The 26,190-nt window shown below is 34.8% G+C and overlaps 2 protein-coding genes across 2 annotated transcripts in view; one reads left to right on the forward strand and one right to left on the reverse strand.

The window, feature by feature from the left end:
- Positions 1-9,098, forward strand: part of IAPP (islet amyloid polypeptide) — a 57,653-nt gene extending 48,555 nt beyond the window's left edge. Inside the window, exons 7-9 of the mRNA XM_055318653.1 lie at positions 3,466-3,661; positions 3,990-4,084; positions 7,740-9,098. Coding sequence (XP_055174628.1) covers positions 4,005-4,084; positions 7,740-7,929 — 270 coding nt within the window. The 5' untranslated portion in view covers positions 3,466-3,661; positions 3,990-4,004 and the 3' untranslated portion in view covers positions 7,930-9,098. The remainder of the gene's footprint in view (positions 1-3,465; positions 3,662-3,989; positions 4,085-7,739) is intronic.
- SLCO1A2 (solute carrier organic anion transporter family member 1A2) overlaps positions 1-22,039 on the reverse strand; it is a 107,952-nt gene extending 85,913 nt beyond the window's left edge. Inside the window, exon 1 of the mRNA XM_055318650.1 lies at positions 21,928-22,039. The gene's annotated coding sequence lies outside the window, so the exon portion shown is untranslated. The remainder of the gene's footprint in view (positions 1-21,927) is intronic.
- Positions 22,040-26,190: the final 4,151 nt, after the last annotated feature.

The raw sequence follows: 26,190 nt of genomic DNA on the forward strand, positions 1-26,190 counted from the left end.
ATCATGACCTGAACCAAAGACAGACCCTTAACCGACTGAGCCACCCAGGCACCCTGAGAAACAATTATTTTTGAAATATGGAGAAAACAGCTAAAATTGATTACTTAATGAAGAGCAAAATTCAAAAAGAAGGCAGAAGGAAAACAGAGATGACTGCTGTTTTAATTATTAGACTTGGGATAGCATTTTAATTTTTTAAAATTGTAAACACACGCAAACTCGATAAAAATAGAAATTATTTTCTGAAAGATATATAAAATATCTTTTCCTTTTAAAAATTTTATCATAAAAAATAAAATAAAAAAATAAAAATTTGATCAGAAGAAGCCCATTAATGTGTATTATTAACCATATCCTAACTGGGCTCTCATTTTTATGCTCTGTATCCTACTCACTTGTTCCCTGTACCTAATCTACTGCCAAATCATGTAAGGATCCAGAATATGATTTGAACTCATCTACTTTTCTAACTTCTCTGCCATCACCTTATGTGTGGCATCACTGTTTCACATCTGGACACTGCCATAGTCTACTACCAAATTTCCTGTTTTTACTCTTGCTCCCCTCTGATCCAGTCCATGCATACTAGTCAGACTGATGTTTTCTTACTTACTTATTTTTATTGTTTTTTTTTCATTTGATTGTAGTTGACATGCAATGTTGTATTAGTTTCAGGTATGCATTTTCAGATTGATGTCTTCAAGTTGCAAACCTGACCATGTCACACCCCTGCTGAGATCCCTTCAATAGCTTCATACTATCCTCTGAATAAATCCAAGATTTTTAACATGACCTCTGAGTCCTGCACTCTCAGACTGCTGCTTATGCTGCTTATGTCTCCAGCAGCATCTTTACAGCACTTTCTCCTACATTCACCTGAATTTCCATATGCTGTTTCTCAGATCTTTTTTTAAATATATTTTTTTAAATTTTTATTTATTTATGATAGTCACACACACACACACACACAGAGAGAGAGAGAGAGAGAGAGAGAGAGAGAGAGAGGCAGAGACGCAGGCAGAGGGAGAAGCAGGCTCCATGCACCGGGAGCCCGACGTGGGATTCGATCCGGGGTCTCCAGGATCACGCCCTGGGCCAAAGGCAGGCGCCAAACCGCTGCGCCACCCAGGGATCCCTGTTTCTCAGATCTTAAACATATCCCCATCACTCTTTCCTTGGTCATCCCTAATGGTTTAAGATTCAACTTAAATATCACTACTTTTCTTTCTCTTACCACCATATTCATGTTCTCCACAGCACTTGCCACTTGTAATTGCATATATACTTAACTTGCTTTGACTTTGTTTCCTCCACCAGCTCTAAGCTCCATGAGAGCAAGGATTTTGTTTTGCTCATTGTTGTATCTCTAGTACCTAGAACATTCCCTGTCATAGAGTGGGTCCTTAATATTTATTGAATCAGTGAATAAATGGAATGTACAGTAGACCAGATTTTCTCAAGCTTTAATGTGCATACAATCACTGAGGGGAGATCCTTTTTTAAAGGCACATTCTGATTCAGTAGCTCTGGGGTGGGGACTGAAATTCTAACAGGCTTCCTGTGAGACAAAAGCTGCCAGGGCCTTAAATACACTTTGACTAGAAAGGCTAAAGCAGGTACAAAGATGAGTGATAGTAATGTTGGTCCTGTAGTTTATGATCTGGTAATGGACTTGCCTCATAAACACAATCTAAATCATCACCTATCACCTTCACTTTCATTGATGTATAAAGCATAAAAGGCTTAAGGCTGTTTGAGATTGGGATGGATGTTGACTTTACCAAACATTATACAAGACCCCCTAAGGCCATATCTGACTGTGACCAAATCATTTAAAGTGTTATAATAAGTTGCAAAATTTAAAGGAAGTAATCGGCAATTCAGTATATGAGAACAGAGATCCTTTTTAACAAAGAAATAAATATCGTGGAACAGAGGGATGAGAATTTGAATTTTTTCAAATTTTTTTGCCCGAGTTTGTGTGTAATTTGTTTGCCCGAGTAGGTGTGTAATTTTAGCAGCCACTTAAATTCTCTGAATTTTCGTATCAGCAGATGATGATGAAAACTTAGAGGCATGATAAGTGAGGTATCACATATCAATTAAATACTGTGCCTGGCATAAGGTAGCCCTTAAAAAAAAAATCAAGTTCTTCTGTTACTTTCTTAGGTAGAACATTTTCCTTATAACATCAATTTCCCAGAGGACAAGTGAGTATCATTTTTTGAATGAGATCCTTAACATCTCACAGGGGAAAAAAAAAAACAAATAATACTAGGAAAATAAAATAAATATGTAGGTTAACAGCAGGTATTTTGGTTTAAATGAACACTAGGCTGTAAATCAGAAAAACTAAGCTTTGGTTCAAGATTTCAACATGAACTAGAGGTATAATGTTGAACAAGTTATTTAATATCTCTGGGCCTCTGTATCCTTTCTAAATCATTGTACATAGTTAAATACATTAATTATCTTATAGGAAACCATCATTCTTCCAAATCATTTGATTTTTATTTTTTTTTCCTTTTGGGATAGCAGTAAATTTTACAGAAATATTAAAATTGGATAATTTTAATCATTGGATAATTAGAAAAAGGATTGGAAAAAAAAGGTTTTTGTTCTTTCTTTCTGAAATTTTTACTAAACACCCTCCAGCCATATTACTAAGCTTTAAATAAGTATATGGACTCAGTGAACTTAATCTTTTTACTTGGAGAACTTCTATCTTTTTAAAATTACATAAATATACATGCTTTCACTAGCAGTTGGAATTGGAATTTGTTTTACTTGCTATATATGATATTAAATTGTCATAGCTTGGAATATTAATTTAAATATAACTTGGAAATATAAGAAAAAAGAACAATGTGGAGAAAATAAAAAGTAACAAGTTAAATCTATTCTTTCAAAGATAATTGCAATGTTTTTATGCAATAACAGAAAAAATTAGCAAAATATTTTAACTACATAGATACGTGTCACTACTTAAATGTTGACAAATGAATTTGGGGATTGAAAATTATTTTTTTGCTGCCTTTAATCTTCCACCTCCCACTTCATTATAAAGAGCTTCTCATTTCTCTTTTTTTTAGTGTGCTTTTTATCCACTCTACCCTCATACTTTAAACTACTACTAAATGTTCATGGAATTAAGTCTTTGGGGTCATTTGGCTTTAGCTTCCTCATTAGGTTCCTCAGTGTCCTCAGCTTCATTCTCTACATATAAACACATTTGTTATTCTTAATCACTTCCTTTTATCAATCCCTGACTGGAGCATACTGATTAATCTTTGAAAAACCACACTTGTATTTTATAAAAATGGAAAATTCAAACTTCTGCTGTGTGTGACACATCATTAACTGCACAAAGACACTCTGTATCTGCTATGTTAGTATTTACTGATGGGTTAATGTAATTATGACCCATCTGCTTCTGCTGTCTAATGAGGCACTTTCTATCTACAGGGATAGAAATTTATGACAGTCTCTTTGAACTGCCTGATGTCAGAGCTGGGAAAGGTGGTGAAGTATATATAAGAGCTGGGTTACTCATTGGCAAGTGGGGGACAAATACTCCAGTGGATGAAAGCTTGGGATTGTTCCTGAAGCTTTCTTACCATTAGAGGCATTCTCTGATATACTGACACTCAAACATTAAAAGGTAAAGAGTTTTTTGTTTATGGGAAAATATTATTTGTTTAAGGAAGAGCAGATTTGGGATTAAATATATTGCTTGTTTCAAAGAAAAAGATAAAGGGGTAATGTGCTATAATATCAACTTTCCAGATTGTTCAGAGATGGAAATTCAGAAGGGGAAAGTTTTGAAAATATTCAAAAATTGTTTGAACATTATCAAGGGACTATATCAGTGTAATCTTTGGAGATTATGTTTAAAATGAGATTTTTTTACAGTAAGTTCTAGTCTCAAATTCCATCAATCAGAGCTATAAAAAATTTCTTGATTTCAATGCTGCATTATTCTTTTCCAGTAAATTTGAGAAACAATGTGCCTCCTGAAGCTGCCAGTAGTTCTCATCATACTCTCGGTTGCATTAAACCATCTGAAGGCTACTCCCATTAAAAGGTTAGTATTTTAAAAATCCTGTTTCTTTGTAAAATGTGGGAAAATTAGAATTAAAAACTGTTATATAACTAACAGCCCTTATGCCATTAGATGTATCTTTCTGACAGAACTTCTGACAGACAGGAATGGATAGTTACAGTTTTGTCAAGAAATATGTTATTGAAACCTAGAGGGGCAAAACCAAATCAGGAAGTAGGAAAAGCCAAAGGGTAGTAATTTCCACTATATTAACCTGGTTCTCAAATAAACTAGAGAAGCTTGAAACATGTATTTTATATTAGGTGGGATTTTACTGCATATTTACATAGATTTTTTTTCCTCAGAGGGCTCTGGCAATGTCCAAAACTTTTCATCTCCTTCTGGAAAGAAATACATAGAAATAATCAGGGGGCAAATTAAAATGTTAAGAACTAGTTAAAAAGCCATTTGCTCTTAGGGGATTCTTTCTATATTGTTAACTCATATTAATGAAATAGAATTATAAAAATATGTTATTCATCAGATTAATTCTGAGCTCCTATAAATGTAAATTAATACTCTTAAAAATGTTTTCAATAGGTAATATGTGCATCAGGATTTCCTAAGAAGACTTATTTTGGAAGGTGTCATGCCGTTTAAGTGGTAATTTTAAGGAAGTCTAAAAACTCTGTAAGGTGAAATGTTAGCAGTAATTATAACTTTCAGGGGGAAAGAACTGTAATTCTCCCTTTATTTAAAAGATTCTCAAGGCCAATCCATACATATATCATAAACAATACAATGATAATTTGTGCCTAAATCAGTTGGCTCCTTATAGTTTTGTAGAACTGAAACTACACACTCTTTAAGACCAAGGAGTATTAAGATTACCTTTTTTTTTATGATAGTCACAGAGAGAGAGAGAGGCAGAGACACAGGCAGAGGGAGAAGCAGGCTCCATGCACCGGGAGCCCGACGTGGGATTCGATCCCCGGTCTCCAGGATCGCGCCCTGGGCCAAAGGCAGGCGCCAAACCGCTGCGCCACCCAGGGATCCCTAAGATTACTTTTGAAAAGTTTGCTTTGGAAGTAATATTAAAACTTTTCTCATAGAATTATTAGCATCTTGTCTATTTTCCTTTGGGTTGTTTTTTGTTGAGGTGGCAATCTGTGGTGATATGTAGAGTTCTACAGCACCCACATGTAGTAAATAGTAGGAATCATCAGATTTCCTTTGTCCCTTCAGGTTTACTGAGTTTAGAGGATGTTCTTCTCAGAATTGGCTCTGATTTTCAATTGGATTTTTGGATAAAAATAACTGAAACTGACATGATGTTTCTGGTAAACCAGTAGAACAATAGAATAACAGGAAAATTAGCAGTATTACACAGTATTTCTGTTCATATCTTGATCTTTTCTTTCACTAGATAAGCACCTTTATCCAGTTTGTCATTATGGATATGAGTTTATTATGAAGTGAACTTCACTCGCAAATAAAATACTATATAACATTATTTATTACCAAGTTATTTTCATGCTAGCCTCACAATCTCTTAATTTGAATTTTTATTAGAAATACTTCCAAGGCATTCTTCAGATTGCTCTTTAATGAGTTTCCAGAAATCAGGATGTCTGGTCATTTTTTTTAAAGGGGAAGAATTTATCATCCTGAGCTCTTCATCCATGTAATAGTCTATAAATTTCATAAAATACTAAGAAAGCCTGTGTAGAAAATGACTCAAATCTCATACAACTTTAAAAGACAAAGCTGATGTAAATTTATCAATGTCATTTTTCTTATAAAATTTAATAGTCTCATTTGATATCTTTTTTAACTTTTGTACATGTATGACATGAGATTAAGAGGAAACAAACTGATTAAATAAGCCATACCAAAAGATATTTTATACTCTTGACTGAGTGAGGGAAAAGGATCACACACTTGCCCACCAACTTTTAAACACTCAGTTATAAGTACCTGCATAGCAGATAATCAGAGGTTAGCCAACAGTATAATTACTTCTACAAATTGAGAACTGGAGCAGGGATAGTTTAAAATGGTTTTGAAAATCTTTGAGGGGTACTTGGGTGTTTCAGGCAGTTAAGCATCCAACTCTTGGTTTCTTCAGCCCAGGTCATGATCTCAGTGTCATGAGATCAAGCCCCTCAATGGGCTCGGTGCTCAGTGCAGAGTCTGCTTAAGATTCTCTCTCCCTCTCCCTCTGCCCCTTCTACTCATTTTCTCTCTCTCTTTCTCTCTGTCTAAAACGAATCTTTGAAGACTCTTGAAACTGAGGGGTTTGTAAAGAGAAACAACATAAGAGTGATACTTCAGTCTGTAGTCATCACTGTATAAATTCTTAAAGTTAGGAATTTGCACAGTGTGTAAATGGTCAATAGGTTTGAACTAGTGTCTGTTACTAGATACTAGGCAGGCCTAGTCTGCCCAAGGAGTTAAAGAGAAAAAAATGCCTGAAAGTAGGGGTGTGTTGCCTTTTTTTCTAACCATTTCATCCATCTTTTTCTATCTTAATGGTAGTTTGGGGTAGAATCTTATACATACTGATGCTATATTTACATGAAAAGTCTTGTTTGGAAAAGCAGCTTTGTAATAATGAAACAAATCAACATAAAAGGTCTTATTATTTCTTTAAAGTAGAATGGTGGCTCTTATAGCGAATTCAAATAAGGTAAAATTTTAGTTGGAGTAATTTTAAGTCTGTTACAGACCTTAAGACCAATCATCAAAGTACCACTCAGACATTTAGCACATAGATTAGTTTACACTCTGCTCCAGGCATTTGCCAAACATTTTAGGACACATATCACTTTGAACCTTTCCAGTTTGACCCATTATTTCCTTTATTGCTTTAAATTTATTAGTTTGAAGTATTTGATCAAAATACAATTCCTGCTTTTTTCAAGACAATTTTCTTCTCTTTTAGAATTAAACATCTGATGTTATGAATTATTGGTTTAATTCTTAAAAAGCATTAAATCATTCATTGGAAATGCACATTGGCCATGCTTACTTCACATGCAAATTGAAATAATTAAATAGATAATATGACTAACATTAACATATAGACTAGGTATTTAAGTCCCAAAGTGGGTTTCCTTTGCCTAAATAATAGATTTGTCAGCATACACTTATACTCAACAGATACCTGACATTTCTCCCTTAATAGCCTTATTTAATGATCTCAGGGAACTTAACAAAAATATCTTATACTGCTTAATTTTCTTTGGAAAGATGTGGGAAATGAATATACATATTTAGTACCACATACTCCAGATTACATATAAATTTTATATTCCAAATCCTTTTTATGTATTAGGAACTAGATTCACCAAGATTTAGAAGAATAAAAAAAAAGGGTTTAGAGGACTGTAAGACAAAGATACCTCTTTTTATTATTATTACTATCTGGAATATATTCTGAAATTTCAAAGGATTATATTGAGAAATTTAACACTGACTATAGTGGAAGTTTTGTTATATGATTTCCTTGTCAAAAATTGCTTCTGCTGCATGTTCAAGGTCTCAAAAAATTTCAGTCATCTAGATGTTTCCAAAACAAAATGTTGAGTTACTTACATGAAAATATTTTCATCAATATGAGCTATTTGTTGTCCTATAAATATACCCAAACCTGAGTCTAAGTCTCTAACCTTCCATATGTGTTCTATATTGTCAGTCACCAGATGGAAAAGCGGAAATGCAACACTGCCACGTGTGCGACTCAACGCCTGGCAAATTTCTTGGTTCGTACTAGCAATAATCTTGGTGCCATTCTCTCACCTACCAATGTGGGATCCAATACATATGGCAAGAGAAACACAATTGAGATTTTAAACAGGGGACCATTGAATTACTTACCACTTTAGAGGTCAACGCACCCCTATCATTCTTACTTTCATGTATAAAAATATTCTAGTGATTTCCTGTGTAAGTTAACATTAGCATGAACATAAGTTTTAATGTACTATGTTTGTTAGCAGTACATATAAATTGTTATGGTAAGAATTGTTTTAAATTTATTGCTAATTAAGACCCCATAATAAAAAGTCAATGTCTTTAAAAATGAAATGTTCTTGCTATAGATATTTATTTTGAAGACATATTAAAAAGTCATTCTTTTGCCTATATCTTTATGATCTGAGTTTGAGAACAAAAGAGAAAATAGTATTTGGAAACTTGGTAAATTGTAAACAGCAGAGAGTGAAGTTAGGCACATTAAAAGTCAACAATTATAAGGACCCTTGTTAAGCAATTCTTTTTTGCATTGGATTTCTCAAATGTTTAGATAAAATGCTATTTAAAAAATAATTAATTTTTGCTCCTGACTCAGTCAAAATATTTTTTAAATTATATTCTTTGCTGTATTGTTGGTATTAGAGGTTATTTAAGAATATAAAGGCAATTTGTGTTTATGAGGGTTTCATTGTGTGTTGTCATTTGATGACCTTTTATTAAACATAAATGCCCTTTTTTCTGTTCAAGTGGCTTACAGCAAACCTCGGTCATACTCTGATGCAGGATATTGCAAAGGCAACTTGTGTTCCTCTTAATCATGTATGTCTTCAGTTAAAAGACCACAGAGTTATATATTTTATGGTAACTTATTTTGTTTGTTAAACTAATTGGACATTTCTGGCAGAGGTTACATGTGTGTGATACACTTTTCTTGAAGAAAACTGTTGAATTGGACATGAAATGTAATGTTTCCTCTAATTCTCATTCTTACAGGGGTTCTTGTTTTATCCTGACCATGATTTAGTCACCTTTGGAAGTAGCATTAACCCAGAAAAACTGCTATCATGTTGTGTTATGCCATTCCTAAAGACACTAAACTTGTATTTAAAAAAAATAGAAAAAAAATCTCATTTTTAATGGGAATCTAACTTGTTAACTTGACTTATACACTAAAATTTCCCCTTATGAAGTGTGCCTTAGATTACCATATTTTAGTTGTGTCTGTATGAGTGTATAGCAACAGATGATATTTATAATGATTTTATGTCATAAGTTGCACGTTAAAATAAATGAATGTATAAATTCCTATTTGTGATATTCGACTGTCAGCCCTTCTTTCAAAGTAGATTTGAGTTCAACATTTTAAAATTGAGTAAGGTGTGATTAAGTTACAATTTATTAAATGTCCTTATTTAAAATTTTCCTATAATAGTCTGCTTTAAATAAAACTCTATTGTATATCACGTCTATATCAACTTTCCAATCTATCTTTGAAGAGTTAAAAAATGTAATGAGTGTATATGATATTCAAGGACAATGTATATAGTAGCAGATAAATATCAGGAATATGATGAGAAGAATTATGTGTAGTTATAGTGACCTAACAACCTTTGGTGCTAAGGAGTAAAATGTAGTTAGGGTGGCTATGTAACTTATTCCAGCTAGAAGATTTTTGGAGAAGAAAAGAGGTCACTATATTGATATGAGAGATATTAATAGTAAACACTCTAAAGTTTATTCATTAAATTTATTATCAAAGTAAAACATTTGAACAAATTCCATAGTGTTTTCTTAGCTGGCAGGCAGTAGGAATTTAAATATATAAAAGTTGGGAATGCTTTATTGCATGAGGCTTACCAAATACTTTTCCAGATTTTTTATAATTATTTGTGGAAATAATGAGTAAAATTCAATTGATGTAATTGGAGATATCAACAGTAAGTTTTGATGTTTATGTTTGTCCCAAATTTTCTCATTATGTCTATGATACCTGAATTCACAGGTACTCTTGAATAATCTAGAAGTGGGTTAATCCTCCAAATACTAATATGCATGCCACAAATGATATTTCACTAGACAACTAAAAATACAAATTGTTGCAGTACAGAGTCAGACATAGAATTTATTTAGTAATGCTACGTTTAAAACTGGAAATTCTCTTGAGCACGTTGAGAGAACGTTATGCAATGAGCCTCTCACTTCTCTGAAGCCTGAATATCATTACCTAGCAATATTATGCAGAATACCTTTTGGTCAAGAGTAGAAAAGTCCGTGAGTCCAAATCTCCTTTGAGTACAAAACAGGCTTTCTATATAAAGTAGGAGAAATTATTCTTTTTCTACCAATTATTTTCCTTTTCACACACACACTACTCGAAGCTATGGAAAGGTTCATTTTCCACTCAATGCATTTGCAGGAGGCATTATTAGTGCTCACCAATTCCCTCTTTCTTGAGAATATAAGAGATTGTAGTCTTAGCCCTTTTGCATTTAGGTGAGGCCATGTGGCTGATTCTGGCAAGTGAAATATTAGCAGAAGTGATGTGTGTCATTTTCAGGGTGGTCTACTAGGTGAAAAGCCTATCTTTCTCTTTCTTTCACTGCAGTACTTCCTGAGGAGGAGGCCTCTTATCAGGCTGGAGCCCTGAGTGACTTCATGGTGAACATTCACACTAATCTGTCTTGGACATGGAGTAGGATCAAGAAATAAGCTTTTGTGACTCTTCTCTACAACCTACCATAATATAATAACCAAAGTCAGACTGTCACCCTAACAAAGCTGCTTCTCTTGTCAACTCCACTGAATTTAATAATAGCATACTATGCTCCCACTATAGTTCAGTCTTGATATCTTGGAATTATCACCAGCTGCTCAAATTCCACATTCCACATGCTCAAGTCAGTTACCAAGACACATGTACTTGAAAGCATCTTTGCTATTAGGTATGTTTCTTCTTTCTTCTTCTGTTGCAACCAGTGTAACTCCAGTCTATTGTAAGCCAGAACCTTGCAGTAACCTACTGTAGTTTCCTAATGCATGTTTCTTACTACATCAGTCTTCTACACAGAATTTTTAAAAGACTTATTCTTAACCTAAAATTCATCAAATTCTTTATCCTAACATTCAAGTCCCACTATAAATTAATCCTAATCTTTTCCAGCTTTATTGGACATCATCTCACTTTATACATTTATTCCCTGCTAAATTCTTTGGTTGTTTTAGTTGTTTCTGTTTTATCATCACATGTCCTCTTCTTTTCCAGTCTCTATCTTTTCCTTCCATTCCCTCTAAGCTGAACAACTGTCCCTAGTGCAACCTTTTTAAATCTTTTAATGACAAAGTCAAGATCTATCATCATTCCCTTCTTGAATATGACTTCTCCACCCCCTGAGCTGTCACCACACCTTGAGGATATCTTTTAGATTCAAAAGAAATATGTAATTTGAGTAATTATATTACTGCTACTTTGTGTTAAAAATACCGCATTGCTATGTTGCTTCTGTATTATTTGTGTGACTGACACATTTTTCTCCCACACTGCTATGTTCCTAAGGGCAGAAACTCAGACTTAATTATTCTCCATTCCACAAATTTTCTTTTTATAACTAAGGAGCTTAAGCCTATTTACACATTCTGGAGAAAAGTAAGCTACTTGAGCAGTTTCCATTTTCTGTCCTTGATACTGTACTGGCATAGAGCTTAACAGTTTTTGTCTTCTGAAAATGACTTGACATTTACCACCAGGATCTTTTGGTATGGAATGTAATTTACATATGCCAGAACATATTAATTATGGTTTTCTTGCCTTGAGTTACTAAAACTTTAGGAAATTAATTCCATCATCCAATAAGATAAACATAGTATAACACAATTAAATATTTAAATTCCATAAAATAATAATTGAAATACAATCCTAAATTTCCATACTAAGTGGGATTAAGTAACTTCCAGAGTAAATGGGCTTCCTAGTGGAGTGAGACAGAAGCAAATAGTCATATTTCACAACTCTTTGTAAGAAAAATGCACTTTCATTTGAAACATGATGAAATATGCTAGCATCTTTACCTTTCCCATTACTATTCATTTAGACTATACATTAAATTTATAAACAAATTTCATAAAATTTAAATTTTGGCCTATTGCTTAAGCTTTGAAAACTATTTAATTTTTTATTACTTTTGTCAGAACATAGTGTAGATTGGTCATTTCTATTCATTTGTCTCTTTAACCTATGTTATTTGGAAAATATTTATTGTAGCTGAAATGTCTCTACTTTGAAACATTTATTGAGAGTGCATAATGAGATACCAAAGAACACATACTCATAGTCCTATAGCATTTCCAACAGAAGAAATTAAGACACTAAGCATATTGGAAATCCATCCATGATGCTCAGACATTCCTTGATAATTTAGTCAATCAGGGAGAAATGGATTAAATATTTGTGCTAAGATTTATCAATTTAGAAGCCAAACAGAAACTAAAAATTTACATATTAACAGCCAAGTTTTTGTGGATGAGTCAACACATGAATTAGTAAAATAGCTATATCATTCATTTGCCCTATAATTAATATCCTTAAGGGTATTAACCATCACACTTTATATTGTCGGGGATTAGGGTAACTCTCAATGATTTCTTTAAAAACTAAATCATACCATGGCAGTTACTCCTATTGCAGCTAATATTTTTCTTCTGGGGATTCAGAGACCTTTTCTGCATAGTGGCTCCCATGCTCTAATACCTAAACACTTTCAGTTAGGATTCTATAAGAAGATCCTGTAACAATAAGAATACAAATACATGCTTTACAGATCACAAGGTAGATCACAAGCTTTTTGTGGTGGGTGGGATCAGGTATTCTCTTTAGTTAAAGTAATTGAAATAATCTAAAAAGGCAAATCTAGCATTAAAATTCCATAGTAGAGTTTTGGAAAAAAGCCAATTTATGCTTTTGGACATCTGCAAAAAACTGTTTATGTGATAATTATTTAAATGGGCTTATATACCTAGGAAGGAAAGCTATATAATACAGTATCACCTTTCTATTGCTAAAGAAATCACTGAGTAACAAGTTCCAGTGGAAAAGTCTATGATGTTTCCAAGGTCTCTTGGTCATCTACAAATGGTGAGAAATACACCTATGTTGGGTAAATAATGGCAGATTCTTTAAAAATTGCTGTCAAGTTCTTCACTTTTTCTTAGTTACATACGAAATATCAGTAGCATCCCTGGTGATTTTGGACTTGATATTTCTTCACAATGATAGTGTAGAAATGCTTATGAAGTGAAAAAATAAACTAGAGTATAGACCAGATATCTGAATTTTGATGTATCATTATTGACCTGAAAATGTAGGTCTTTTGTGTAGGTCTCAGAAAAGTTAAGAATACACATTCCTCTTACCACAGGGCATAGGAAGGCCTTGTCTTTCTCAGAGGAGGGAACTACGATTTTGCTTCTGGTCACCATGGAGATGAAGATGGGAGATTTACATTTGTTCCAGAGCAACACTCTTTGGAATGACTAAGGGAGAGCTGATCAATGCATGTCCTCATGTGTACCTTACAATAGGAAAGCTATGCAGACTAGAGTCATTTAGACTCGGGTGACCATGATTAAGTTACTCTGAACCTCTCTTTCTTCATATGTGACATGAAAAGAATAATAATTAATTCAGAGATTGACTATGAAGATGAAAAGTCATTGATGAAAATAGTTAAGATTTTGACTATAAATCTGTCCTACAATAAATGCTGGTTCTCTCCCTTTCCCTTTGGAGAAGAATTCTCCTCTCTCCCTCTAAAGCATTTCTTTGGATCCCTGGGTGGCTCAGTGGTTTAGCGGCTGCCTTCATGCCCAGGGTGTGATCCTGGAGTCCCGGGATGGAGTCCCACATTGGGCTCCCTGCATGGAGCCTGCTTCTCCCTTTGCCTGTGTCTCTGCCTCTCTGTGTGTGTCTATCATGAATAAATAAATAAAATCTTAAAAAAATAAGAAAGCATTTCCCGCAAAAGCAAGCTTTCCACAACAGAATGAATTGGGTTACACTTTGAAAGGGGGAGGTACCTGACCACTGTAGAGCTAAGGATGGTGCTTGAGGAAGCATATAACATGCTTTTACTCTATTCTATATCTGAATATGCATATCTGTTTATCCATCTCAGCTTGTGCTCGGTACAATTTAATTGGTACCCATTAATTGCTAAGCACTCGTTGTCTTCCAATTTAGAGCTCCATTTATGGCATGCTCAGTATGTACCAGATACTCTTTTAAGTTTATTCAGGTGTATTATCTGATTTAATCCTCATAAATCCTATGAAATAAATACTGTTATTTCCAGTTGTAAAGTAGATAACTTCTGGAGATTTTTTGTACCATATGGTGACTATAGTTAAGAATAGTGTTTTGTATGTTTGAAAGGTGCTAAGAGAGTAGATCTTAAAAGTTCTTTTTGTTTGTTTTTTAAAGATTTTATTTATTCTTGAGAGACACACACACACACACAGAGAGAGAGAGAGAGAGAGAGAGAGGCAGAGACACAGGCAGAGGGAGAAGCAGGCTCCATGCAGGGAGCCTAATGTGGGATTTGATCCTGGGACTCCAGGATTACGCCCTGGGCAGAAGGCAGGTGCCAAACTGCTGAGCCACCCAGGGATCCCCTAAAAGTTCTTTTCATAGGAAAAAACATTCATGACCAAGTGTGGGTGATAGCTATCAACTAGACATATTGTGGTTATCATTTTCAGTATATACATATATTCATCATTATAGTGTACATCTGAAATAATATATGTCAATAATGTCCAATAAAAAGTATAATTATTATCCCTCTTTTGCAAATGAAAAAACTGAGGCTGTTTGACCTTGAGGGTCATTTCACTTTCTTCTGCTTCAGTTTGTACCAAGTATAATACAACTCCCGTGGCAGAGCCAAGATATTAACCCTAAATATTCACCATTCCTCATGTTTGCTGAGCACCTATTATATTCCAGGCACTCTTCAAAGTGCATGGGATGCATCAATAATCCAGACAGACAGAACCTCTATCTGCATGGAATTTGCATCCTAGTTTGGGGGGTTACGGGTTCAAGAGCTGTGCCCTTAGCCACTATGGTATACTGCTTCCCCCAACCTCAATTCTCCCTAATTTCCTAATTTGTAAAATCTTTCCTTTTCCTTTCATAGCTTAATAGACTAAATCACAAAAATTTTGAGGAAACCAAAATTCTGACCAGATGGAATTAGGAGAAAAAAGTCTCTATTTTTAAAGTACTGTCTACATACACTTTATATACATTTGTACATTTTATGTATATGTTATTGCTGATTTTCACAAAACTCTATGAGGCTGGTATTTTAAACCATTTACTGATAACTAAGGAGCAAAACAATGAGCTGACATAAAAATTTCATTCTGCAAAAGTAGAGAATAATGATAGGGATTTCTTTACTGTCTTAAAACAATTGCATATTTCAAAATACAGGGATTATATCTTTAAAAGAAAACTTGTCCAAGATCACACAGTTAATATAATCATTCCAATAGTGGAACTCAGGTTTATCAAAGTCCAGACAATTTCTCTACATCATGTTCAAAGAAAAATATTTTTATTCTACTTCCACTATGTCCTGTGGTTTATTTTATGTAGAACCCTGCCAAATTAGTTTGTCTTGGAACTGGATAAACAGGTCAGGCAAAAGAATAATGGGACAAAAATATCTTCTCAAAATATGAAGAACTTGTTTGATGTTGAGAATAACAATCTTTACTCAGTATGAGATAGTTTTGCCTTGTTTTATTTTGTTCTTTATAGTTTCAACTGAAAGTTTGAAAAATTGAATATACTTATTGAATATTTTTCATCCTGAAAGATTCCTTGTAGCTTATCTTGATTCCCATCCTTCACCAAATTCAACTTGCATTTTCATATTGAGTTTTCTATTGAGACTTTTATTTCTTTGTTCTGTATACAACTAAGAAAATTTTCTCTTGTGGTTTAACAAAAACTCTGCTGAGTGAATGGGCCCTCTCTTTGGAGTTATTCCATTCAGGTCTTTCCCATGAGAGTTCAGAACTCATTTTTATCTGCATTGCTATAGCACTTCTCTTGTGTGTTAACTTCTATATACTTCACACATTATGCTCCACAACTATGGTCATATGATTTGCTTATCTTGCAGTATTCTCCCTTCATCCTCTAGGAATCTACCTCCAGGTTCTTCTCAAATACCACATTTTCCAGGGAATCTCTCATGATCCTTTTAGCTCTTCTCTGGATTTACATAGACTCTTATTTGTATTACTCTTCTAATATCAGTTTATTCAAACATTTACTCAATCACTCAATAAATTTTTATTCAGCTCACTTTGGTATTTGATAATACTTTACTAGTCAGAATTTTGATAACATTGTGATGATGTTCATAGTTTCTATCTTGTACTTTGGTTATATATGCACAAGTGTTATTTCTTCATGTGGCCTGTAAACTACCCGGGAACAAGGATGTATGAGTCATCTCTGTAATCCCCATAGTATTTAAGCCCATTACTCAAATATAGCAGGCACTCAATATATATTGTTTAAACAAACGTACTCTGAAAAATGAACAAATGAATGAGCAAAAATAATATAAATTTATGATATGTGTGATAAATTTGATAGAATATGAAAATTTACACCTTTTGTAAACAGGTGATAATAATTGTAGGGTTTTATTAAAGAGTAGGAATAAAATATGCAATGCACCTCACCCATCTTGGGTGTTCAATCAGTGAATGATAGCTATTATAGCCATGGTAACTATACACAAAGAAAGGAACAATATGGTATTAAAGTAGGTGCTTTTGTTATTGATAGCAAACAAAAAAGATTTAAAAAGAAAAAAGGGGAGGGAGAGAGAAAAAAGATAAAGGTAGGTAACAAAAGAGGGCTCAAAACAATAAGGAGAAGTGTTCAAGGAGACAAAAGGGAAATAGAATAATGACAATAATCTACTCAAATCCTAAATAGGATTTGTATCACAAGACACTTTTCCTGCTCCAATAACCAATGATGCAAAGGCACTTGTCCTGCACAACATGTCTAGAATTACAAAATTTTACAGAGCCATAAAAGATGTAGGTTCTAAAAGTCCACCCTCTTTGCTGTAAAAAAACATTCCTTTAGTTAGGTAGAACCAAGGTCATGATCAGTAAGAAGTGGCACACAAATCCTTACAAGGAAATCATAGACATTATAGAAAAAGCAAATCCGGTTGAGTTTACCTGGGTTGGAAGTAGATTAGAAGAATAAGAGTAAATTCTAAAATTTTTAAAGGATGGAATTTAAGTGGCCAGAAATATTCCTACATATATAACAAACTATATATTAATAAATTTAATACTTTTAAAATTGAAATCAAGGATAAGCATTATAAAAGGAAAAGTACTTTTATCAAAAAACTGTAGACTTAAAAAAAAATCTCTTTTTCATCTTCCTTTTAATTATCCTTTAAACATGTAAACATGGGGCCTATGTAACTGACATGCTGAAATACTTAGTGTGAGCTCACCTGAAGGTTAGGATCCTGTGGCCCTACACATATATAGTTGTGATAAAACTGTTTATAATAATTGACTTTATTTTATTAAATACATGCCTCCACTTCCAGAAATATGAGTGATCTGAATAAGCCAACAAGTCTTGCTTGAGCAAAGCTCCAATCCAAATTAACCCCCATAACTTTCTATGATTTGAAATCTATAATTTTCCTTTTAAGTCTTTTTAGTTCAAAAGTCCCTCAGTAAAAGACAATTCACTCTTGATGGGGAAATCTTTACTATCAACTAATACCCTGGTTGAAGTATGTTAACGGCTACCTAAGAACAAACCCTTGGAGAATGGAATAGGTACCTGAAGACAAGAAAAGAGGTGGGTGGCTGGGGGTAGGACTCCGGCTGCAAGGAAGAAAAAGGAGAAGGGTAGGGGGAAAAGACATAAAAGGTCCTGGTTACCTTATAGTTTCTCAGATCAGGCTTTGGGGCCTACCTTCATTTGTAACCATTTGTTGCACACAATTAGGCATGATCATGCAGAAAGCCCAATGTGGGACTCAATCCCAGGCCTCCAGAATCATGCCCCAGGCCAAAGGCAGGCATTAAACCACTGAGCCACCCAGGGATCCCCTTTACTATAAGTTTATATTGGGAACTTTGCCTCAGCAAAGCTTAAGTATTACTATCAGCTATACACCTTTCTTTTCAGCCTGTTCTAGGAATGCATATTTACAACTTAATTAGCCACTTTGGGGCACCAGGGTGACTCAGCCAGTTAAACATCTGACTCTTGATTTCAGCTCCGGTCATGATCTCAGGGTCATGAGATTGAGCCCTACATCAGGTTCCATGCTCAGCAGGGAGTCTACTTGAGAATTCTCTCTCCCTCTGCTCCTTTCCACCCTGCTCCTGTTCTTTGTCTCTCTCAAATAAATAAATAAATATTTAAAAATAATTTAATCTATATAAATATACTCAAGTGTATCCACTAGTTCCAGATGCAAATGAGTTTATTAATAAGTTAAGATCCATTTGTACAGGGTTAGCAAATGATCAGTGCCCCAAATGGGAAACAGAAATGTAGAATACAGTCTATTTTCTGCCCTTTCCTTCTGTACATAAGCAATTTATTCTCTCAGGGAGAGGCAAAAGATGATATAGCAAAATCAAAAACATATTCACCACTCAAATGTATATTTCTTTTTTTTTTATTTATCTATGATAGTCACAGAGAGAGAGAGAGAGGCAGAGACATAGGCAGAGGGAGTAGCAGGCTCCATGCACCAGGAGCCCGACGTGGGATTCGATCCCAGATCTCCAGGATCGCGCCCTGGGCCAAAGGCAGGCGCCAAACCGCTGCGCCACCCAGGGATCCCCAAATGTATATTTCTGACATTGTAGTTCATATCAACTTTAGATATTAAAATATTAAGTAGTACTACCAATTAGCCCCATTTACCATGGATTTTAACACCAAGTTTCACAGCATAGAGAATAGGAGTGCATAAACCACAAACAATATAAGTGTCACTAGCAGATGAAGGGAAAAAAAATCACATCCAAATAAAAGAAGATGAATAGGAAAAGAAACCAGGATGCCTTCAAAATGAGGTGCCTCTAGTGGGTTTTTCATAGTCCTAGCTCAGTGGCTGTTTTTCCATTTGAGAATGCAAATAAAATTACACAATTTCACTGGATCACCATATTATATTTTCCTAAAGTAAATTAAATCGCAGATTATTACCACCAGAAAGATTTCTGATTTGTAATACAAAAATCTTAGTGAACCAAACCAATGTCAAACCCAATCTACATTCTCTCGTGCTTTTCCTGCATTAGCAACACAATACAGTTTACAGCACATATTTAGATGACATTTGAAACACCCAGGCTCATGCTGCCACATATGAATTAATTCTAAATTTTTTAAAAATATTTATTTATTTATTTATTTATTTATTTATTTATTTATTTGACACACACACACACACACAGAGGCAGAGGGAGAAGCAGCAAGGCTCCCTCTGGGGAGCCTGATGCAGGACTCTATCCCAGGACCACAGGATCATACCCTGAGCCAAAGGCAGACGCTCAACCGCTGAGCCGCCCAGGCATCCCTAATTCTAACTTTCAAGCCCAAGGAGCCCAAATACCTCTGATTTTTCGGGACTACCAAGGGACCATGAGGGATTAAGGATCTTGTCAGGATTTCTAGAATTGACTCAAATTGGAGATTTCTAAATCTTTTTGCTGGATCCTAAAAAGATTAGACATCCACAGGCATGTAATGAAAAATGATAAATGACGTAAAATACCTATGAGAAAACCTGACAAAAGTTTCAATAATTGGTAATTCCTGCTGCCTCTATTGCTAGCCAAAATAATTAAAAAGTTGACAAGCTTGAACTTCATCTTATTCTTGTTCTCCCTCTAAATAGCTATATTAAGTAATTCTTTTTTTTCTTTAAGTAATCTCTGCACCCAACATGGGGCTCAAACTCATGACCCTGAAATCAAGAGTCCCATGCTCTTCTAAACTATGCCACGCATCCCTGTGTTAAGTAACTCTTAAGACATTTTCTACTTTCTGTCCTCATTTCAATAGGACATGTAATCTTATTTATATCTTGTCTTTTGAGAAATAAATGGCTATTTTGAAGATTTAAAATACTATATAAATTATTGAAATTAACATTATTATGAATAATAAATTAAATAATAATAATAATGATAAATTCTACTTAAAAAAATCTCTCTTTATAAAGTAGCTCAAATTTGATTCACTTGCTTTGACTGTCCTAACCCACCTCTATCCTGACATAGATGACATGCTTTTAAATCTAAATCTATTACGATGATTCATAAAGAAGTCTTCAGACTAAATGGTAAAACATTATATATGTGTAGAAAATACTTAGGTAGAACAACCAGCCACAGTATATTGAAGTAAAGGGAGGATTGAAGGAAGGCAAGTATATAATCCTAAGAAATCCTGTGTATTTCTAAGAAGTCCCATGTTTATTGTAAAGGATAAGTTATTGAAAAAAGACTTTAAAGTTGAAATAATTCACCTTTGTGTTCCTGAACAGTATTTACATACAGAAATAGATCACAGTACAGGCCCTTTGAACAAGTGGGATTTTTGATATCAGAGAAAAAGCTTTACTCTTTTCCCTAAACTTCCTACAAAATTTACTTAATGGGGCCAGTTCTTTTCCTGATACTAAATGGAATCACAGACAGGTTGCTCTACTTTCTATTGAATTTCAAAAGAAAAAAAAAAACCCTTTGGTTAAATTAGTCCTGCAAAAAGGTATTTGAACTTCATTTAAATTGCAGCTTCTTTCCTCCCACTACAACATATCCAAGCTCTATGGTTAGGAAAAAGATCCTGGTTTCTCTATGTTCTGGGTCAGCTTCTCCTGGCTTCTTTCCTCAGCCCCACTTCAGGCCTCCCCTCACAGTTGGAGAAGTATGTTTCTGTGTCCTCCAGAGTTGAAACTTATATGAGGGATGTTAACAGGGCAGGAAATGTCATCCTTGCTTTCTATGGCCTTGAAAGTTATTTAAAACAGACTCTCTTGGCCCTTCTATGGGTCTTTGGATATGCTCCCCTTCATTCATGATCACTAACCTGCAGTGTCCTCGGCAGGGTACATGCACTTCCTCTGGCAGTCACACACAAGTTCTTCAAATTTTTGCATGCATCACGCACTTTGAGCCTCTCTGCTGAGGTCTCATCACTGCTCCATATAATCCAATCAGTCCAGGTGGAAGACCGACCCAAACTAGTGATGGTTGACCCACCACTGACTGGATATTGCTCCTTTTCAAATGTAGTTCTTGCTTCCTTCCACCTCCTGGCCGGAGGTTTCACCCACAGCTTTGCCTTCTAGACTCTTTAGCATGAGTCAGACACCAGTCCCTGTGTCCTCCAGACTGCAGAGGACAAATATAAAGCCCTCTGAGCAAACCTGCACAAGCAGTGGGGGAGGGGTAAAGGGAGCCCATGCAGGGCTTGATCTGATGATTGCAAGATCATGACCGTTAGCTGAAACCAAGAGTTGAATACTTAACCAACTGAGCCACCAAGATGCCCCTCTTATTTCTGAACTTTGAAAGAAAACAGCAATAAATGGTGTGTGTGTGTGTGTGTGTGTGTGCATATATAGTATTTCAGGGGAGAAAGAGAGGAACATGGGGCTTGATCAGAATGAGAAGGATGGGTTTGGAGGAATTAAATAAACAAGGAGCAGTCTAAAAGACCATGGGCAAAGCAAGAGAAAAGAAATACTATCTGGAATCACTTTAACTCATTTCAAATGCTCTAAACCACTCCTAACTACATATCTGAAAAAAATCAAAGTATATATCTATATGTGTGTGTGTGTGTGTGTGAATAAGCAATATTATTACAATTACGTAGTCCAGCATTACACAGAATTTTTGTCAGTACCAGGAAATTATAGACAAAGTAATTAGAAAACCCAAGGAGTCATATTTCTGAGTAATACATTTTGATTGCATTTTTTAAAAGCAAAAATAACTGAATTGAAACACAAAAACCCAAATAAATGAACTCCCTTTACCTTATCATTCACCATCCTCTTCATTCACTGCTGCTTCTATACTGTAAGATCATCAGATTTTTTAAAAATTACACATTAAGTAGCCAATATGTATAAATCTCTGCACATGTATAATGTAAGTGGAGCTTCTTGTCCTGCAGAGAATCAGTTATAAATAAAGGAATCTTTGTTTATATAAGTTTTAATCCTTTGATAAAGTTTCTTTGGCTTTGAAGGTTATGTAAAACAGGTTATAGAAAAGATTAGTCACTTGGAACCAGAGGCTCCTCCTTTGCTGTTTTTACTTAACTGTTAACCCTTACATGGCTGTGGCTCTGACTATAACATCGTGTTAAAAGAGTAAAGAAAAAATCAGTTAGTGAGGAAGTAGTAAATTAAGAAGTATTTAACTTGCAAAGCCTTCAGTATTTTTCTTTTGTGCCTTAACAAGTCTTTCATAAGTCAAGGAATTGCTTACTGGTTTCTCATTTATTAAACAAAAGGCTAATATGGTAAACATTAGTTTAATTTTCTGAGTGACCGGATAACCTAAGAAAAGATGATGCCAAAATAGGAATAAGCTTGGAAGCAATAAACTTGGAACACTGCTGTGGACATGAATGTTCACTTCTATAGGGTACCACCATTTCTGAATAGTAGACAGGTGGGAGAAAATCAATGTTTACCAATTATTTTATAGGTAACTTGCTACGCAGCTTGGATGAGTAAAAGATTAGGGGCTATGTCATGTGTTCAGGTGGTCATATCCAGGTAAAATGGATGAAAGATGAAAGGATGGTTAAATTAATATGCTACAAATGCTATGGGATGCTTACAAACACTGGCTAAACCAGCTCTAGTGCTATGAGTTGCGGTCTTGGACATGCTCATTAGCTTCAGTTTTTTAACCCATGCTAGAGGATAATTATGGCAACTACATCAAATAACAGCAGAGATTATCTTTCTTTCATTCAACAAATATTTGCCAAATGCCTATTCATGCCAAATACTATCATGGGTGGTAAGAAGTGTAGATCTCTACTTTATAGATGTTTTTGTTCTGATAAAAGGAAGACAATAAACAAGTCAACATAAGATTAAGAGGGAATCTCTTACCCTCACTAGGCCTATTTAATATATATATTTTAAAATCTCTAAGGGACTGGGAGAGAGGCAGGATTATGATGGGGCTTATTAATGTTTTCAGAACTGAGATGTGTTTCTGAGGCCAACCTACCAACTCTGTCTATAATTTCATTTCCTGTGTACTTTTAGGTTTGAAGTTGTTTAGAAACAAAAGATAGCTTTATTCTACCAACCATTCAGAAATTGTTTTAAGATAGTCATGGGGATCTTTGAACATATTTTTTCAATTCTTATTTTTAAAGTGAAAAACAAACTCACTTTTTGAGTGACTGTGTTCTATCTTGTCTGTAAGCCCTGCCCCAATCACCACACACATAGACACACAGAGACATACTCACACACACACACACACATACACACACACACACTAAAAGGGGGTAGCCTGCTTTACTGACTCACATGCCTGTCTGCCTTGGACTTTTATTTGGCAACTTACAGAACCAGGATCTTCGACATGATACTGACCATGCTGGATTTTTATCTGCAAAGAAGGGACTGGGATACACCTTTAGTGAACAGCTTTTCCAGTGGACTCACCAGCCAAGTGCAAAGGAACACATACACAAATCTTTAGGTACAACGCAGAATATGGTTATGTAGTACTGAACATTTTCAATAAAATATATTTATTCAAAGAAGAGGCATCCAAAAATAACAGAAGCCTTCTTTAAACTCCTTTTACTGTTTGCTTCCCTCAAGTCCTCATCTCAAATTTGCAGCTCTGGAGATAGTGTTCTTTGGTAATAATTCCACCATAAAGATTCTGATAGTCTGGATCATAGGATTGAGTTTCTTGCCACAGTGGAAGATGTGGCAACTATTGAGGGATAACTCATTAAACCCTAAGTTCTGGCCGACATATCATCTCACCACACTGGCAAGCATGCTGTATTGATGTTTGTTCTAAAACCATACAATATACAGACGAACCATTGGGTGGATAAGATTAAAGAGGGTTCAGAAAACTATGCTTTGGGGCTAAATCTGGCCTGCTATTTACTTTTCTAATCAAAGTTTTATTGGAACACAGCCACACTCAACCATTTAAATTTTGTCTCTGGCTGCTATCAATGAAAGTATTGAATAGTTGTGACAGTGATCTTATAGCCTACAAAACCTAAATTTTTACTATTTAATCCTTTACAGAAAAAGTTTGCTGACCCCTAGTATAGAATAATGCTTTTAGTAGTAGCAATGTCAGTGTGAAGTCATGTCAGCTGAAGTTCTGATAAAAATTGGGACTTACAGCTATTCAGACATCAATGTGAAATGCTGGAAAGAGTCTATGTGTGGCTAGTAGCCCACTACCATCCTTGCCTCACATAATCTTTGAATTGTGTTTTTATCACTGAGAAGCTTCGTTCTGAGTCTGCACATCTGACTTACCTCTCTTTGAACTTAAAACACCTATGTGTGTTCCCTTCACTCCATTACACACATTCTTTCCTCTCAGCACTTGTTAGGGAGTTCCCTCATAACTTTTTAAAAATATATTTATAGTATTTATTTTTTCAAGTTTTATTTAAATTCCGGTTAGTCAACCAACAGTGTAATATTAGTTTCAGGTATACAATTTAGTGATTCAACACTTATATACAACACCAAGTGCTCATCACAAGTGCCCTCCTTAATCATCATCATGTATTTACCCAATCCTCCCACCCACCTCCCCTCTGGTAACCATCAGTTTGTTCTCTATAGTTAAGAGTCTTTTGTTTTTCTTTTTTGCATTTTTTTTGGTTTGTCTCTTTCTTTTTTTCCTCTATGATTATTTTGTTTTTTAATTTTTTTTTAAATTTTTATTTATTATTTATGATAGTCACAGAGAGAGAGAGAGAGAGAGAGAGAGAGAGAGAGGCAGAGACACAGGCAGAGGGAGAAGCAGGCTCCATGCACCAGGAGCCCGACATGGGACTCGATCCTGGGTCTCCAGGATCACGCCCTGGGCCAAAGGCAGGCGCCAAACCGCTGCGCCACCCAGGGATCCCTATTTTGTTTTTTAAATTCCACATATAAGTGAAATCACATGGTATTTGTCTTTCTCTCACTGACTTACTTCACTTAACATTATACTCTCTAGCTCCAACTGCATGATTGCAAATGGCAAGACTTCATTCTTTCTTATGGCCAAGTAATATTCCATTGCATGTATATGCCATATCTTCTTTATCCATTCAGGGCCATAGCAACTTATTAGATATGTCTCTCTGAGGTAAGGGAAACAAAGAAAAAAATAAACTATTGGGGATTCATCAAAATAAAAATTTTCTGCACAGTGAAGAAAACAATCAATAAAACTGAAAGGTTTTAGGAATGGGAGGAGATATTTGCAAATGACTTCTCTGATAAAGGGCTGGAATCCAAAATATATTTAAAAAGACTTATACAATTCAACACCCAAAGCCCAAATAATCCAATTTTAAAAAGGGCAGAATACATGAATAGACATTTTCTGAAGAAGATATACAGATGGCCAACAGACACATGAAAAGATACTAAATATCATTTATCATCAGGGAAATATAAATCAAAACCACAATGAAATATAACCTCACACCTGTTAGAACAGCTAAAATCAGCAGTTAAAAAAACAAAAACAAAAACAAAAACAAAAAAAACAGGTGTTGACCAGGTTATGGAGAAAGGAGAACCCTCTTGCACTGTTTTTGGCAATGCGAACTGATGAAACCGCTCTGAAAAACATAGAGATTCCTCAAAAAGTTAAAAATAGAACTATCTTATGATACAGCAATTGCACTATTAGTAATTATTCAAAAATAATACAAAAAAACACCTCACTAATTCAAAGGGAGACGTGCATCCCTCATAATTTTTTTTCTGTACTCTGTTTTTAAAATGTGGAAAGTTACCTTTTTAGGAAATCCTTAATTTAGACACAAACATATTTTATGGGGCTTCAGGAACACAAAATTAGTTTGATCATACATACTTCTTGGTTTACTTGTTCCCATCTTTGTCCATGCATGGATGCTTTTATTTGCAAAGCCTAGACCTTATCAATAAACTGCATCTAACTGTCTAATTTTCCTCAACCCACCTCCTGTCTCACACAGCTCAAGGTAACCATCCACCTGAATCTTGTGTTCATTGTGAATCTTCCGTTCATCATTTCTTTGC

Source organism: Nyctereutes procyonoides, unplaced genomic scaffold (assembly GCF_905146905.1).
Source record: "Nyctereutes procyonoides isolate TBG_1078 unplaced genomic scaffold, NYPRO_anot_genome, whole genome shotgun sequence".
Lineage (NCBI taxonomy): Eukaryota > Metazoa > Chordata > Mammalia > Carnivora > Canidae > Nyctereutes > Nyctereutes procyonoides.